Source organism: Dicentrarchus labrax, unplaced genomic scaffold (assembly GCF_905237075.1).
Source record: "Dicentrarchus labrax unplaced genomic scaffold, dlabrax2021, whole genome shotgun sequence".
Lineage (NCBI taxonomy): Eukaryota > Metazoa > Chordata > Actinopteri > Moronidae > Dicentrarchus > Dicentrarchus labrax.
In genome coordinates, this window is record NW_026136706.1 from 22,670,059 (window position 1) to 22,688,038 (window position 17,980).

Here is a 17,980-nt window from a genome sequence, read left to right on the forward strand (position 1 = left end):
ATCAATCCATATTGGTGTAGAGAAACGGACATATGGACATAGCTGCAGTGGAACTTTTTGGAAATAATCAAATTGTAAAATGTGTTGCCTGTGCAAAAGAGAAAAAAACCTAATATCAAGCAGTGCTATACCAGGATGATTGTATGACATGGACATATATTTAGTCTATAGTCTTCTCTGGTAGGCCATTATGTTCGTTCCAGGGGTGGTTTCAAAGGACTTTTAGATATCAAAGTAACCTTTTATAAAATGTCAAATTGGCCCGACTGTCTTATCTATGAAAATAACACGTATGTCTCTTATCTGTGTCTCTGTGCTCCGGCAGAGTTGGCTGCAATTGCTGTGCTTTTTGCAGCAGTCCTGCTCTATTTCCCGTCCCGCCCACCGATGCCTCCCAGCGTGGCTGCTGCAAGCCAGAGACTCAGTTATAGGAGCAGCATCTGCAGACTTCTTAGGTAAAACCACACACACACGCTGACAAACGTAGAGCGCGCACACACACACACACACACACACACACACACACACACCCACCCCCCCCCCCCCCACACACACACACACACACAACACCACACACACACACACACACACACACACACACACACACACAAAAAAGTCCTCTGAAAGACCAATACCATCTGACACCTTTTGTTGAAAACCATTCTTTCAGTAAATTATTCAGTATGCCTAACTTGACGTGTCCTTGATTCAACTCTGGTGTCAGCGTGTAAAGCAAGTGAAACTTCAGTCCTGCATTTAAAATTAGTTTCAGGTGCTGTTATGTTTTACGACATCAGACTCTAAGAGAGCAGTCAGGAGCATATTTCTGCAGCACCTTCAATGCTCTATAACCACTGTGTCTACAAATCCATTAGGTCTAGTTTGGTTTCTCATTTGGTAATGCATTGCACGCTTCTTGTCTTAGAAAGTTAAAGTGACAGAATCTTGCGCTGGAGAAGGATATGGAATCTTAATGAAGGGGTCTGCCACTCACCATCTGCTTGGGTTGTTATCAAAGAAACCCCAGCCTTCCCTCTAGATTAATTACTAAGCTATAATATACTGGTAGCTGCTGAAATAATCCTCTGCATCTGTACCATCAGGGTCAGTTGTCAATATAGCCTCAATACACCACTGATGCATGTGGTTAGAGACAGCAATGTTATATTATGAAAAGGTCCTGAATCTCAGTCCTGGAGTGCATTCATTGATGATGAACAGTAAAGAGAAAATCTGAAGACTGATTGATTCACACCTCACTATAACCATGCAACATCACATACACCAAGGTAATATATATCCCCAGGGCCATGAAGAGCGAGTGCTGCGCCTTTTGCCCAGCTTGTGAAGGAATGAGGCCCGTGGCAGTGGCCAGGGATTAAAGGGCTGGAGAAAGGAGAAGAAAAGTTGGCCGATGGCAGCCCGGGAGTTGGCCTAGCTTTGTTGGCTACCCTTGGCCCCCTGCAGTAAGAAATTGCTCCGCTGCAGTGCCATGCTTTCCACAGGCCCCTCACCAGCACAGAGAGGCTTAACTTCCAGCAAGAGGCTCCCTCAGATAGATGACAGGGACCAAGCTGATATCAACCTAATGCATAGTTTTGGACAGATATATATACACACACACACACACACACACACACACACACACACACACACACACACACACACACACACACACACACACACACACACACTAAAAAAACTTAACTAGGCCATCCAGCTGAGAGGGTTTCTGTTCCACTTGTGATAGGCAGCCTTCCAGTGACCTGTTTGGGCAACATGTTGTATCTCGGTCCAGCAACATCAAGCCTTGGAATTCTCCTGCAGGGACTGGACATGGAACGGGAACAGTGACTTATGAGTCTTTGTGTCCATGTGTACTGATTCAGGAAGTTAGACGGAATAATGTTAACTTCAGGAAAAAAGAAATGCAACTTTGCAGAGCCACAAATTAATGTTTTATATTAAAAGCTGATCAAATAGCTCTGTTCAGTGTGATAGGGGTTTCTTGTAATGACAAACCCACAGAAAATTATCACAAACTCTGCAGCTCTGTGGAGCTTCTTAGTCTTGATTAGCTCATTGTTTTGGGTTAGGTCTGTTGCATTTATCAGTACTGTTTCCAGCAGTAGCAGGGAGCTGATTTCAGCTAAAATGCCCTCATAAATCCACTGTACACTTCCTGCCCAGTGCCTAATGTCAGAGGAGCCTAACTGATTAGCTAGAGAGAAAAGTGGAGCATCTAGCAGCTGAGGAGTCAGGGTTTGGTAAATATTGGACTTGGATTTATCAAGACAATAGAAACAGGACTCAAAATGAATGCTAATGTTGTTCTATGGCTAATGGATGTTTAAATATGCAACTTCACTTGATCAAATGAAAGAGGTGTGCATTTTCTTTTAGCATTTTGTGGAGCCCCCAAATGGACGAAAAACAATTAATGCAGCTTTAAATTAACTTCACCCTTGCAAACTCTGCAACAAAAGGCTACTTTAAGATCCAATATCAGTACGCCACATTTGTTGGGGTTGGTAGTGTGCTGTAACCTAACAATCATAGCGTAAACACATGCGTATATTTAGAATGACGTGAAATTGGCTTAGCTACAATACCCGATCTGCTTTAAAAGGTCAGTATCTGTCCTGATACCGAGCCAGCGGATTGGATTGGTGCATAAAGTTTGTATCTGTAGAAGCTGACAAAACAGTAACACTTTGTGGCCTCCAGAATGACAGCAGGTGGTAGCCAGCTAGTCAGTTAGCCTGCCTGATACCTATCCATTGATGTATCTGTTCATCCATTTAGCCTGTCAGGGTCTGAGCACTGGTTAATGATCTTGAGCTTGATGAGTGCTTCCAGCTGTTCACATCTGCTTCCACAGCAGCAGTCTAATTAGAAGCCTGAACGTCTCTACACGTGGTGTAAAGTTATCATTGTATTCTGATCGTGTGAGGGAATACTAAACAGCCCAAAGGCTGAGTATTGATGATCTCTCCCTCCCCGGTCATAGTCATTTTACCTTTGAAAGTTGTCATCTTGATGCATTGATCTCCAGCCGGGTCTGCCAAGGACAAATAGCACTTAGCTGATGACGCTGCCGGCTTTGAGTCTTCTTCGGAAATATTTCATCACCAGCAGGAAAGGAAAAGGGGGAAAAAATGTCCCATCTCTTACTCAGTTGCTAGCGTCTGCTTGCTTACATTTGGCTAAATAATAATATCTAAATAAGCTTCCGGACGGGGAAAAAGGTGCATGGATATTGATTTCCTGCTGTTGTGGCAAGGTTAATGAAAGGGGTGCTGGGAGAAAATCAGAGAGGGTGCTCCATCACAGGGCTTTTATGACTGTCCCTCCATACTCTCCCCAAGGCCAAGCAGCTTCATACTGCTTAGGACAAGACAGGCCTGCAGCAGGGAGACAGACTGTGTTTGTTTTTCTGCAGAGTCAAAGCATTCAGCGAATAAAAGTGATTCATTGTCTGAAGTGCACCAGTGTCAGGAAAGGGAAAGGGTGTGCATATGTTTACAGCAACAGGGCTTTTGCTGTACAGGTTGTGTGTCTTGGGACAAGTTCCCCCCATAGTTTCCAACTCAAAGACCAACTTAAAGTGCACGTGTGAACTTTATCTGTCTGTGTGTTGTGTGTTTGAAGTCATAGTAGGGATGCGGGAGGCCCAAAGTGTTCTCCAGATGTCCCTGCACGATACTGCTCAGGATGCTGCCTGCATTATAATGAACAAGGCGTAGGGAGAATAAATGCAGGGTTTAAACGGTGTCCATAAACAAAAAACAGGAGAGTGGGAAAACAAAACAATCTATGAATCTGCTGCCTGCTCTGCCAACCTTGCCTCATTTGTCAGACGCCTAGTGATTCTAATCATATTGTTAGGGTTGAGGAGGTGGCACTGATTTAAATCAGCATGCCACCTCATTGGGCGAGGTGATTAGCATGGGTGTTCCAAGTGATTGTAATTGGGTTGCATGTGATTGGAGGGGTGCCATATACTAGAGCTGTGTGTGTATAGTGGATGTGCATACATAACTAGGTATATAAAGGTGTCTTTTTTTCTCCCGTTGTTCAAAGTACACTGTCAGCTGATGAGATATTAGCAGACGGTATCAGACTGTGCAGCGCAATATCTGTAGCCTAAAGCCATTTATCACAGCTGGGAGATGGTGCTTGTTTTTATCTCTTATGTGTACAATTTGATTTTAGTTGATAACTTGATTAGCAGCCAGCAGCTGACAATAAGCCTATAAGTGCTGAAAAGATAAGCCGATTTATCAAAAGACATTTTTCACAGCAGCAATTTTGACATGAAATAGTAGGGTAAACACTGGTGTTACCCATGCTACTAATTACAGTTCTGTTCAAACAAAGCCAGGGTGCTACTATTGTATTTTTTTGTCCACCGGAAAGGCTCTGTTACCCTAAATGGAATGGAATATTCATTAGTGTTATTGGTAACACCTGTGATTACCCTACTGTTTCATGTCAAACTGGCTGCTGTTAAAAAGGTCTATTGGTCAATGGACAGAAAAGTAGACTCTCTCTAGTTTTAGCTTCTCAAATGTGACCTGTTGCTGCCTTAAACTATGTAATAGTATAATTGTAAATGTAATAACTATTTTCTAATGTTTTTTAGACTAGATGTCAACTCTGAATCTAAAAATTATCAATCGATAAATCTATAATACAAAATAATTGTAGGGAAGAGCAAATATTTTTACAGGAAGTATATGTTTTTACACTAACAATAAAATCTTTAGTCCTCTCCAGACTGTTCCAGAAATGGCTTTTATATTCTATATATTCTTCTGACAGAGTGGTAGTAGTTGTCGTAATAGTAGCAGTTATGTCAGTACCAGTTTCAGCAGAAGAGAAAGTAATTTCCATTCAGTTTGATTATTTTGATTTTAAAGTGTTCAGTTAGTTATTGCTTAAGACAGAGTGAATTGATTCCATTATTTCTGTTAGCAGATCAGCATAGCTTATATTACCAATTCAACGACCCATCGGATAAATACAATCCACACTCTGTTGACCTATACAGGACTGTGTGAAGTATTTTAATTAATATAAATCTATAACTTTAGCCTGTATTGCTCAGTTTTATGTTGACTTCTGTGATACCTCTGTGCTTTATTCTGACAACTGAGGCCACTGTGCTCAGGTAGCTGCTTATCTCTGTGTCACTGCACTCTGCACTTGGATAGATCTTCTGCTGTGACAGTAGCATGGAGATGAGCCAGAGCTGTGTGTGTGTGTGTGTGTGTGTGTGTGTGTGTGTGTGTGTGTGTGTGTGTGTGTGTGTGTGTGTGTGTGTGTGTGTGTGTGTGTGTGTGTGTGTGTGTGTGTGTGTGTAAAGTAAGTGACACATACTGTGGGCTAGTAAAAAGACCTGGAGCTGATGGCAGGCCTCCAAACACCAAAAAGGGAAGGAGACATTCCATTATGCTACTTTTACTGTTTCATCTCAGGATAGGATAGGATATAGGTTGTTCTCATGCATTCATCTAATTTGTGAAATTTTGTTGATGGATTGTGTAACTATGAAACCCTTTATGATTATGTGGTGGGTATCCTCTCCTCTAGATTAGATCAACTGCTGAACCCCACCCGTGCAGAGGCTGGGAGTCATAGAGACACACAGCTATAAATATCAGAACATTTGCCCTTTTGTTATAATTTGTAATAACAGCAAATGTGAAAATACTATATGTTGGAATGATTTGAACGAGGGAAATGTAGATGCCTCAACAAATTCATATGGAGGTCTGGCCATTTAGTTATTGATCTGAGCACTGCTGCATGTAATGATTGATGTGCTGTGAACTTTATACTGGTCCCCATGAAAATTGATTGCATAATTTGAGAAGTAAAGATCTTTTTACCCAAGGGACAGCGATAGGGCCTGCCTAAGAAATTATCTTGACAATCTGTTTTTAAGGAACACAGATAAGTGGGTGTAGGACATTAATAAACCAGAGGGTTACAGAATAACAACCTACTGTCTTCTCACAGGACATTATGTCCAGCATATTCTTTAGGACATCAGAACACATTATGCATCTAGTCTCGCATAGACACGCCTGGTTAAAGAACTCATCCATATTGATATTTTAGGGGGGGAATCAGCAGCTTGTAAGACATTTATGTGAGTGCAATCTTGAATCCCTAATGTGTTTTTGTCCCCTTTAGTAACGTGCGCTTCCTGATGATCGCTCTGGCCTATGCAGTCCCCACAGGAGTGATTGCTGGCTGGTCGGGGGTCCTCGACATGGTCCTTACACCAGCCAAAGTCAGCCAGGTGAGCAGCAAACACATACACAACAGAATACCATTTAACCTTTTATCCTGTTAATGTATTTTAATAAGTAAGAACATCATCAAACCAAACCAAACCGATCCAGTATATATTATAAGCTGCAACCTATGATGAATAGAAGCTCATTGTGTATTTCTGCATAAAAACGAAGCATGAGTAGCTTGTCAGTACATTTGACAGGTCTGATTTTTTTTTTCCCATTTTGAAAACCTCCACTGTGCCAGCAATTTGCAAAGCTTTTCACAAGTGTAGCCCAGTCAGATGAACAATGCAATGAATAGCTGGTAAGGCCTCTCTTCAGTCTCGTATTGCCTGTTATTGCCCAGGTGCTCTTTCATGGCCGTGCACAGAAAGTACACATTGCATTTTAAAGCAGATCTGAAATTCTGGAGATGTTGAGGAATAATTAACCCCAGGCCTCCTGTACTAACATGAGGAGTCTATTTCAGCGTAGAAGGCCTCCAGGCAGCTGAATTCTTTTCAAGGAGTTATTAACACACTTGTACACTATTGTGAATACAGAAAACACTGTCCCTCATCGCATAAAACCAGATTCAGTTATATTTCAAGGAACATAAAAATAAAAGAGGAAAATTATGATTCATTTTTTTCCTCTTTTTTCAGTTTTCCACTCACTGAACTTACTCGGACCTTCTGTCCATCATTTGTAAGGGCCCCAATCAATTGCAATTCACCATTTGCTCACCATCTTCATTCTGAGGCAGACCAAAGAGAAAGACTAGTGTGGGAGTGGGGTGAAAAAGCTGTGTGTAGTTTGCATCTTCCAGGCCTCGACACAGCAGTATGTCGAAAGACAAAGGGAGGGTCTTTTCAAGGTTATCATCAGACAGGTGCTGCTTGAGAGGAGATCACAGAGGAGAGCGGAGGATGAGACACTCCTCGTCACACCTGCATCTCAGTGAAGAGGTGGCAGAGCGCATACCAAATTGTTCTTAGATTTCATTTGTTCTCTCTTCCACATTTCTTTTATCCATGCTAGTTAAGAAGATAAAAAGTGTGTTAAGAAGATAAAAAGTGTGTTAAGAAAAAAAGTGTGTTGCAACGCGGTGAGCTATGTTACAGAATGTCCCATGGGTACAAAACTTAGCTTGAAAAATAAATGAAACCAGATAGTGGTGTATCTAAACACAGCGAGGTGGAGGAGTACTAATGCAGAATAATATTTCTGAATTTCTTTTCTATTTCTTCGAGTGTGGAGATGTTTGTTCTTAAAGTCATATTGAACCGAGGAGAAGCAAATACTGCCTCCTCTTTTTGTTTAAGTTCACTATGAATCTGCAGACCCAAATCGTAGCCTAAGCTGGGAGCTTAGCTGATTCTCTCAGATCCAGAAATGGTGAAGAAAGATTCTGTTCAGGGAGCGAAATAAGCATTTCATACAAATACTAGATTGGCTGTGTGTTCTCTCTTTCCATCCCTAAATTCCCATGTATTTTTATTTGAACAAAAACAATTTTTTTGCTTTATTCCCTCTCTCTTTTATTATCTTTCTCTCATCCCTAGAAAATGTAACTGAGTCTGACTGTTTCTCTGGTAATTTAAAATATGCAGTAAGAGCCGCAGGCCAAGGCACACTGCATTGACAGCAAGAGAGCTATTTCATACTTTCTATTAATTTCCAAATGCTTTCCAATAATTTGTTCATTTTGGTGAGGATGGGTGGTTGCATGCAGGTGTGCTCACATGCAGATATGTATACACTGGTACCTCTACCCTTTGCTAATAATTACTACATGTTTCTGCTGCCAGTGCCATTCTGTGTGTGTGTGGCTTGTGTCAATCTGTTATGATACAAAGTGCACCTACAGTTCGCGGTATCTATGCAGACCAGATCGTGCTCCGAATGGACAGGATGCTAGTATGCTAATTTTTCACTTAAGTGCACCGGACTCTCTTCATTTGCACTCACCAACCACATCAGGATCTGATGTAATGCATCCCACCTACGTGCCAGCTTCAAGCCATCTTGGTTTATTTTTTACTGTCTGTCCTAGTTGCAGGTTTCTGCCTACTTTTGGAGGTCTCTTTCTTTCCCTTTCCTGTCCACCTCTTCTCCCTCTCACAGCAGCAGGACTGGTGCTGCATGCTCTCATACTAATGTCCAACAATGACCTCTGTACTACAGATGTCAAATGTTGTTTTCCGTTTTCTTAAGTGCATACATTTGACAGCTTCGCAGTCATTTATCTTCAGTCATTTTCAGATCTTGCTTCATCCCCTCTCTCCTCTCTACCCTCAGTTGATCTTTGTCAGCATTTTTCTTTCAACGGTTTCTTCAGGTTTTTTTTACCCAAAATATAGATGCTTCTGTCATCTGTTTTATCAGCTAGCCATGCCATCTGATTGAGAAGTGACCATGGATGCTGTGGGGCAGCAGGAGCAGTTGTCATCGGATGAGACAAATGTTGCTGCCAACTTTCTAAGATTGGAAAAACAAAATTGTGCCCATTCTACTTTAGAGCGCCCTAAAGCTATTGTGGGGGTAAAGTGTCCCGGTTGACATCAGGACGGCATGAGAAAGATGACAAAAACAGTTCCAGCACAAAGCAAGATCTCTGGTTACAGCTGTCATGCCGAAATTTCAGGAGTTTGCCAGATATGATCCGGAAATGCACCTGCGGGTGTTTAACAGCTTGCGGGGATTGATTCAGTAAATGAAAGGCAGAGGGCCAGAGACATGCAGAGATCAGCTGTCTGGCAAACGGTGCAGCAGGAGGTGATGAGGGGATCTGACTGAAGTCAGGCTAGGAAACTTAACTTTGGGTGGTATTGAAACTGTACTAACTTGATAGTGACTACACATTGGGCTTTCTTAAGGTACATGCGCATGGATGTCCAATTAATTTTAATTTTTGTGGCTTTATAAAGTCAAGTCATGTATGAACACAGACAAAATTTCAGCAACCAGCTAAATATACTGTAAACATTTTAAAGCCCGGAGTGGAGTTTAGCTCTTGCCTCTGACTAGAAATGAAAAGGCATATGTGGAAAACAGGGAGGATCCTATGTGAAGCTGTGGTGAAAAGAATGAGTGGCAACTACCATTGCTGTGTGTTCAAGCCCAATGCTGTGCTCCAGACAAGCCTTTCAGCCCTAGCTCGCTCATTTTTTGGAGAGAAACTTGACTTTGAGTGCAAGGGAAACACCATAGAGGGGACACCAGGGGAAGAAAGGCAAAGGTGGAATAGTGTACAGATTCAAGCACCCTTTGGTAAGCTTGTTTACTTCATATTGACAAGCTATTTTAAATGAAATCTGAGGTTAAGCTTAAGGTCAGGGACGGTGCCTATGGACTGGCAGATGGGGGTTTTATTTTCCCAGCGATAGCTTATGCCAAGGTGATGGAAAAGGAGGCTACAGCCAATGGTCAAACCTAAGATTCAGGAGGAACAAAGTGGGCTTTTATCCTGGCTGTGGAACAGTCTACCATCTTTTTCTAGCTAAAATACAAAAGGTTTTAAGGGTTTTGCCATCCAATCTACATGTATTTTGGGTATATGAAGAAGACCTGTGACAATGTCCCACAGGGTGTCTCATAGGGGAATATGGGGGTTGGGGTGAAAGCAGGACAGGAGCCATTCAAAACATAAAATGATGGTGAACGTACCAAGGCTAAGATGGAGAACTTTTACTTTGGATCTGATTTGAAATTGGAATATTAAAGAATCTTGTAAAAGCACCCCACTCATGGGGCCTGAATGCCTGCTGTGTGAGTTCTACTGTGGGAATGTGCTAAACCTGCAGACAGAAGGATTGAACACCGAGCTTAGCCTCACCGTAATGAGTATGACCCAGGAAACAGGAGCCTTACTGTGCTGATCAGTCATATGTAATTGTTCCCTTAATGGAGAGTAGCAATTTAGAATTTATAGAACGAGAAGGCTGATGGCCAAGCTAAGGATAGGGTCTTTGATTATTGGTTTAAAATGGCTTATAACAAGTGATTGAGAAAGAGAATTAGGAAAAATACACATCTTAACGTCAAGAGCCATGAGGACTGGCTTTCGCTGTCCTAACACCAGTCATTTCCAGCTTATTGACACAATCGCAATATAGCAGACACGATTAAGCTTCAAATCTGAGGGTTCACCGCTCAGGCCATGCAAACAAGAGATGAGCGCCTTTCCAATGAGCTTTTAGCGTCTTACAGAAGGCTGGCCCTCACAGAACACTTGGAGGAGTGTAATCTAGATCAAATATAATGACATTTTGACATTCATCACTTACTGAAGCAGAATACATTTTACATTTAATAACTTTGATAGTCCACTTTTCTTCATTATAGACTTTCCTGACAGGTCACTGCAGAGTATGATTAAGCAAAAAGCATCAGATCCTGCTTTAGAGTCTGGTCCCTTGCTGTCTCATCTTCCATCTGGTTGGATTTGGTTGAATGTAAGTTATTGCCTCAGGGAGATTGATGGGAACCAAACACCTTCATTGGCACTCAGAGACGTTCTCGCCCGGGTGCCACACACTGATTGGTTTTGTGTGTGCGCACATGTGCTAAACTTTCCCTCTTATTGATTCTGCTGCAGTCTCTCGGCCATAACGTCCTTTCTTCTGTCTTTAAGGCCAATTGTATGTGTTGGCCTTCATCCGTATAAATAAGAAAGGACAAGAATCTTACACACACACACACACACACACACACACACACACACACACACACACACACACACACACACACACACACACAACACAGCTGTTCTTATAGCAATGCTGTTTGGCAATTTACCAGACACAGTGATTGACAGGCCTCGGTAGACTACAGACACTTAGTGCCTGCTCCCTGTCTAACTCTGTCCTCACAGTCATGGACTGCATTTTGAACACTGAATAACCTCCTCTCCTCTCCTCTCCTCTCCTCTCCTCTCCTCTCCTCACCTCTCTTGGCTCCTGCCTTCTTCCATTCTATCCCACCATCCCCTGTTATTTCCTAACATGCAGGTGGACGCAGGTTGGATTGGTTTCTGGTCTATTGTTGGTGGATGTGTCTTTGGAGTAGCAATGGCCAGGTAAGCAACTATATACTGAGCTGTTTTTATTGTGTGACTGTGACATGGCATGACCACTGAATATTGTTTTAAGGTGAAAAGGAAGGAGTAAGGTAAGATTGTCCAGGCTTTAGACTACTAATGTGATACAGATCCTCTCTATAATGGGCTTGCTAATTAACATCTCCCACTAAACGCCGTTGACCTAGATAACCTGTATGCAGCCTTCTCATCCATGATTTTTTTTTACTTTCTCATTGTGTGACTATTGAATGTGGTATGAAAAAAATTCAATAGTGAACAGAAATGCAGTGACACACATATCTGTTCCCAGACCTCTGAATTACTCCCACATCTCTGATTTTTTTCAACGTATAAGTGAAAAAAAAGGCAATTTATTCTGATTATCAGGCTAATACCACCCAGCTCGGTGGAAACTCAATGGACCTGGTGAGGCATCAACTTAGAAAATAAGCATTTACTGTAGCCCCTCATTTGCATTGGCAGACCTTCTTAGCAGCTGAATCCGACATGTCTCTAAGATGGTAAGAATACCAGACAAGTTCTACACACAGTGACCACAATATACCAAATCTTTTTCACTTTTTCTCTTGTAAAATTCAAAATACTTTTACATCTTCACATCTGTGAAAAACTATTCAAATTAAACACTCTAAGTAGGACAAATCACTCTTCAGCTGAACTGCTCACAAATCTTAGATTAATGTAACATGGATCACATGTCGGTAGCTTTGTTTAAAGTCACCTACTCAAAGGTCATTTTTCTTCTTGTTCCTACAGTGTGATGTTTGAGCTTCACTGTGCAGAATGATGTCTGTGTAGAGTTTGACACTAGAAGGATGTTTTCACATTCATGTGCTGAAAGTGGAAGCTTTCTCTGTACTCACTGAAAATCAGTGTTTTTTAAGGGGTGGGGCCCATGAGCATGATTTGTGACATCACATATTATTTGGAAGTCAGTCCTGGTCCAGTATGCAAATTCTATTTATGAAACTGGAAGCCACCAGAGCACATACACTGAGAATGGACTTAACTTGAAGAAGGAGACATCTTGTGTGCAGCAGGAAAACTTCAGAAATTAACAAAATTAGCATATTCATAGATTCTGTATCTTTATCCAGTTTGTGATGTAAACTTGAAGCCACCAGTGCACATATACTGAGAATGAAAAAAGTGATGTAGGAGACATCTTGTGTCCACCAGGAAAACTTGGACAATATTTGCATAATCATATATTCTGGAATTTATAATGAGGAAGAAGGAATATATTAAAAATGTAAGGGTTTTAATGTGGAAATTATACATTTCTTTTGCAGAAAATACATATCAGACACACACTATTGTTCCAAGCACACTATTTATATACGTCTCAATACATATCTGGAGGGGACACAAGCCAAAAAAGTTGAATCACTTTCCTAGATGGGGATGAAGGTTAAATAGATTGACTAAAATGTTTTCAACTTTAAGATTATTTCCATGGTTAAAAGAGGAAAATAACGTAAAATACCACATGAATACATAGTCAGTTTTCTTTCATCACATTTGCAACTTATACAGTATAGAATACAAATGGAACAGTTGACACAGTGTCAAAACCATCAGCCATCAACCATCAACCATCTGCTGCAAGATTGAATAAACTTCTGGTGTAACATATCACAAAGACAGTTGTGAACAAAGGGTCCTTTTAATTCATAAAGCATGGAAATAATCAATTTATATTCTCTTTGATATCCTTGGATGTGCCTCTACTGCTTCACAAACAAGATTAGAAACCAGTACCTTTGAATTTTCCTCACAGTGGAATAGCTGTGGTCACTCCATATGCATACATATTGTACTTCAGTGTATCCCCCTGACACTAGGAAAGCTGAACTGTTTATACCAGTATTATTAACTAATAAATCTCATATAAAGAACAGTTGAGGGTTGAATTGGGGTAAAGGAGAGATTTCTCTCTCGCTTCCCTAATCTCATCTACTCTCTTTTAATATATGATCTGAATCCAGCAGCACTGTGATAGAGCGAGGGAAATAGATGCTAATGCAACAGCCACTTCACCTCCATTGATGGATAGGGAGCCATACCACGAAGACAAAGTGTGGAGTCTGCAAAAGCAAGGGATTCATTCCTGCTCTGACTGATATATGTTTATCGCAGGCTGAGGCCCAATCAGCACTTCCAAGCAAGCCCACTGTTTTCTTAAAGTTGTAATCAGGGAAATGAGCCCATAACTCCCACTGTTAATCAATGAAGCTGTTTGCAGCACGAGATGAAAGTGTATGTAAACAGAGCTGTTGAATTATTGGTGTTGATTACATAGACTCTGAGTCACTGGAGAGATTGATTAGTCCTTCTTCAGTGCAACAGTTGATAGTTAAATGAAATTCACCTTTAACAATTGCTCACATGTCATTTGCTCTATGTGCAACTGTTGAAATTAGCTAAATGTGGGTGGTAGGGGTTGGGTAGGAACTTCTCTTAGTCTCAGATCATGGTGGTGAGTTGTGCTCAGTGAGTAACAATGCTTTAATTTTCCCATCTAGTTTCCGTTTAGACTTCAGGGTTCAAAAGCAACATGTACAAGTATTGAATAGGGATTTGATTATGGCTTAAAATTCTACCTGCTCGCCAGCCAAACAGTAATTCCAGTGTTGGTGTACTGAGAAATCAACAATATCACTATTTAGTGATTGCAAATCTGACAGAACAAATGGTAATAATGCAGGTAATGACTCAGTGATCAGAGTCAAAAAGTTGTCATATTAACTATCGACCGTGTAGACTGGTTTTAAAAAGCTCAGTTTTGGGGTGTTTTTTTGTGTGGGTGGAAAACCAAAACAGCACAGATTTAGCCAGTTTGGGCTGGATATAAAAGTGAAAGTTGATACACTTACAAATGTAGTTATACAAATCATTTTCTTTTGCAAGGTTCATCAGATTTTTTACCAATTAACCATACACCTATTATATGTATTAAACACCTATGTCTGTGTAATAATGTTATACGCTGCGCTAGAACCTGATTAAAGTGTTAACCTGTTTGGGATTTGTGGCTGCTGCTGCTGCTGCTGCTGCTGCTGCTGGGTCACTCACAATAGGCAGCAGACGTTCTCATTAATTAATATCAGTTACCGAGCTGGTGGCTTTTTTTTCTCACTTCTTCTCTTTGATGGATGACGTCCGTTGGGAGATGAGCCTCTAGATGCACTCCAACTGGGGTCCTTTTGACCAGAGAAATGTTTGAAAACAGCAGAAGCAAAAGAAATGCAACAGTATGTTGCTTCTTCCTCTCTTTACTCCCTTAAAACTAAATGCTGCCTCTTTCTGCTTTTTTATCTTGCCTCTTCATCAACTTGCTGCAATATGGCATCATTAGATACATTCCCAGGAAAGCTTGTGGTAATGAACTGAGCAGAGAGCAATCTTTGTCCCTTGTCTGACCCACTAGCAGCCCTTAAGATGTTAGTGTCCCTCTCCCTCTAGCTAGCACAATACCGTGCCAATGCTGAGCACAGTTTGCCGCAGGGGGCAGGAAATGGACCCCCTGTAAATGCTTTTTGTGCTGCAGGTGTGGCAGTTTCACATTTTAAGTGGCTTATAGTCCTGCAAAGCTAAATTTCTTGGGGGATTAATACTTGCCCTTTGCCAAAAAACACTGGCTGCTTGCAAACATTCATTGCCTGCGTCTTGCCGTTGGACAGTTGAATGGCTGGGAACTTGCAGTAGGTTCAATTAGTGGACGCTCCAAGGTGTGGCACTCGTCATGGAAACATTTGACAAACAATCTGGCAGCTGTCTAATTGTGTGGCCCAGACAGAAGCTGATTGGATGACAGTGGCAGGCTGTACGTTTCTTTTTTTTCGTCCACAGATTGAAGAGGGTGGAAGGAATAACTAACAAGCACCCCTCGTTATCTTCTCATTACAAGCCTCTGGAAAAGAGGGGGGAGAGGGGGTGGGGGAGGAGGATGAGGAGGAGGAGGTGGCAGAAAACAGAACCAGGTTATTCTCCTTCACATCACAAAGGTCTGAGCGAGACAATACTCCAGGTTAATGAGATGAGATAGAGCAAACAGAAATGTGTATCAGCCACTGCCTAATTTGTTTTGCCTGCAACTGTGTAGGATCTGTGATTGCATGCTGGTCATCATATTATACCGTCAACGTCCATTTTGGTTATTTACTGCATGTCCCTCACTCACCCGCACATAGACAGGCCCAATTGATAATATCACACTGATGATGATATTTCATCATTCCCCTCAGGCAGTGGGAGAGCAGAAAGTGGAATTTGATTCTACATGACTTAAATGATGCTATCTTTATGGCCAATAAATCCCGTTAGAGCAGTGTAAAAGATAGGCTTTTAATTCTGACATTACCTCATGAGATGACATGACCCTCTTTACTCACTGAGTAGTGTAACAGAGCTCGGAATTACATTACTGGAGACATGCAAACCTTCATAGCAAAGTGTTTTCTTCTTCAATATTATTCAGTATTTTTCTTATTGTCAACAAATCCCTACTCTGTTTGTGTAATGCCCTTTTGTTTCTACTAATGATGTAAATCTTTAAAAACTGGTGATCATTTGTTACATTTTTACACAAGGTGCAGTAATGTCCTATCTGTTACCAATAAGGCATTTGCTGGGGACCACTTTCAGCCTTGGATTAATACATTTGGTGCTCTAATGATGCAACAGGATGGTGTATGTGGGATTTACTCAAAATAAATTACATTCAATGTTCATGGTAATTATGGAACACCCAGTGCAACAGTGTGGCTCATTGATGTGTTTTTAATTGTTATTGGGCAACAATCAAGTTCTGTGGCACAGAGGAATTAAGTTGCTGTATATTGGCTTTTGACTGCACAGACATTACTTGTCAGCAGCATTGACTATTCACAGATTATCGCTGTCTTTACCCTTTACAAAAATAAGACGTGATGATATTTATATTGCTTTTAGCGAACTGTGCACCAGCGGTTTTCAAAACCCAAACTCTGCTCAGTTGTATTAGTTTAATTCAATCTGTGTCGCACCTGACTTATCTTGCCAATCAGTGACCAAGCTCTTTATCAAGTGGACTCTAGACGGGGGACCGTCAGAGTTAGTATTAGCAAATAAGCTACTTATGGTGTTTCTGCCTAGATGATCCGATTGGAACTGATACATAGGAGTAGCCTGTGATCCTCTCCGCAAAGAGATGAAGGCTGGACTGGGTGCAGGCTAAGGATTTCATCCCTCTCTGGTACCAGGGGTGGTTGAAGGGTTGTGGATAAGAGCCAGTCAATGGCAAATGGGTGATACAGATTTTAGGGGTGTAGCTGTGTGCAGGGGAAACCAGACACCTCTGTGTAGTGGCAAGTGCTTGGCCCTCTGACTAGTCTGCCTTTTCCAGTGCAACCAGCTCATTGTTGTAAACACAAATATGAGAACTTTAGATGTTTTTCTCGGAAAAGACTTCATTGTGCTATCCCAGTTACCCATACCTTGCTGTAAACTCTCTCACATGGATCAGGATTCCAAAGGTAGGATTTTAGAATGTTGCTGATGTCCTGTGAACATGGAGGTAATGTGTTGAGGCTGTGAATGACAGCTCGTGAAATCCCAGGAGACATTGATATCATCTAAAAATGTCACCCGGGAACATACTGAGTGGAGAAGTTCTCATTATCCTTCCAAAGGATGATTTTCCACATCCCCTGGCCCTCGGCATACTGACAGAACTTCACAACCTAGCTGAACTAATCAGCCATTTCCAACACTTCTTTTATTCTGGTGCTAAGTTCATTGTCAAGTTCAGCCCTGTTTTCTTGAGCATCCTGTCCGTGAGCAACAAAACAAAAGTAATTAGTGTCTGTCTTTGCTACAGGCTTGTGGAGCTTCATCTAATCTTTCACAAGCATACATGTGCAGACCCAGAGGAGCGGAGAGGAGTTAATGAACTGTGGGGGTTTATAAAGGGCTACAAAGAGAAACCACGGTGCTCAAGAGAGTTTGGGAATGGCCCGATGGCCTGTCTTCTGCAATATAACACAATGCGCATCTCAAGTCCGCCTGCTTAGCTGGTGAGACAAATTGAATCAACTGTGCTTGTGTAATGACAAGTACAACTGATGCACTCAGAAACAAGTGGGAGAAGGAAATGATCTAGCCTTTCTTTGAAACAATGCATGTCTCCGGTAATTGATTATGACACAAGTCACAGAGGAAGCAGACACTTAGAAATTGCTTACATTGTGTTTATGAAGGATGCCTCTTGTTTCTGATGCAGCTGTCTTTACTCACTTCTGTAATCTTGTTGGCTCTTTGTCCTGGTGTATTTCAGGATCCGTATCTTGAATATGTTGTACTTTGCCTCCCTGTTTTTTTTAATAAATTGATATTCCCCCTTTCTCCCCCCTTCGCGCCACCCAACCTAGGTTTGCAGACTCTATTCGGGGGATGTTGAAGCTGATCCTGGTGCTGATGCTGGCTGGAGCCTCACTGTCCTCTACCTGGTTCACATTAACTTGTCTGAGCAGATACACTCACCTCCCCTCTACTGCAGGTAGGTCCGTGGCAGCATCACTATAAAGGTGACATTGCATACATACAGTGC

General features: G+C 41.6%; 1 protein-coding gene across 1 annotated transcript in view; it reads left to right on the top strand.

Moving 5' to 3' along the window:
* Nucleotides 1-17,980, top strand: part of slc49a4 (solute carrier family 49 member 4) — a 45,973-nt gene that overhangs the window by 13,549 nt on the left and 14,444 nt on the right. The window contains exons 4-7 of the mRNA XM_051404321.1: nucleotides 326-455; nucleotides 6,202-6,310; nucleotides 11,300-11,367; nucleotides 17,802-17,929. Coding sequence (XP_051260281.1) covers nucleotides 326-455; nucleotides 6,202-6,310; nucleotides 11,300-11,367; nucleotides 17,802-17,929 — 435 coding nt within the window. The remainder of the gene's footprint in view (nucleotides 1-325; nucleotides 456-6,201; nucleotides 6,311-11,299; nucleotides 11,368-17,801; nucleotides 17,930-17,980) is intronic.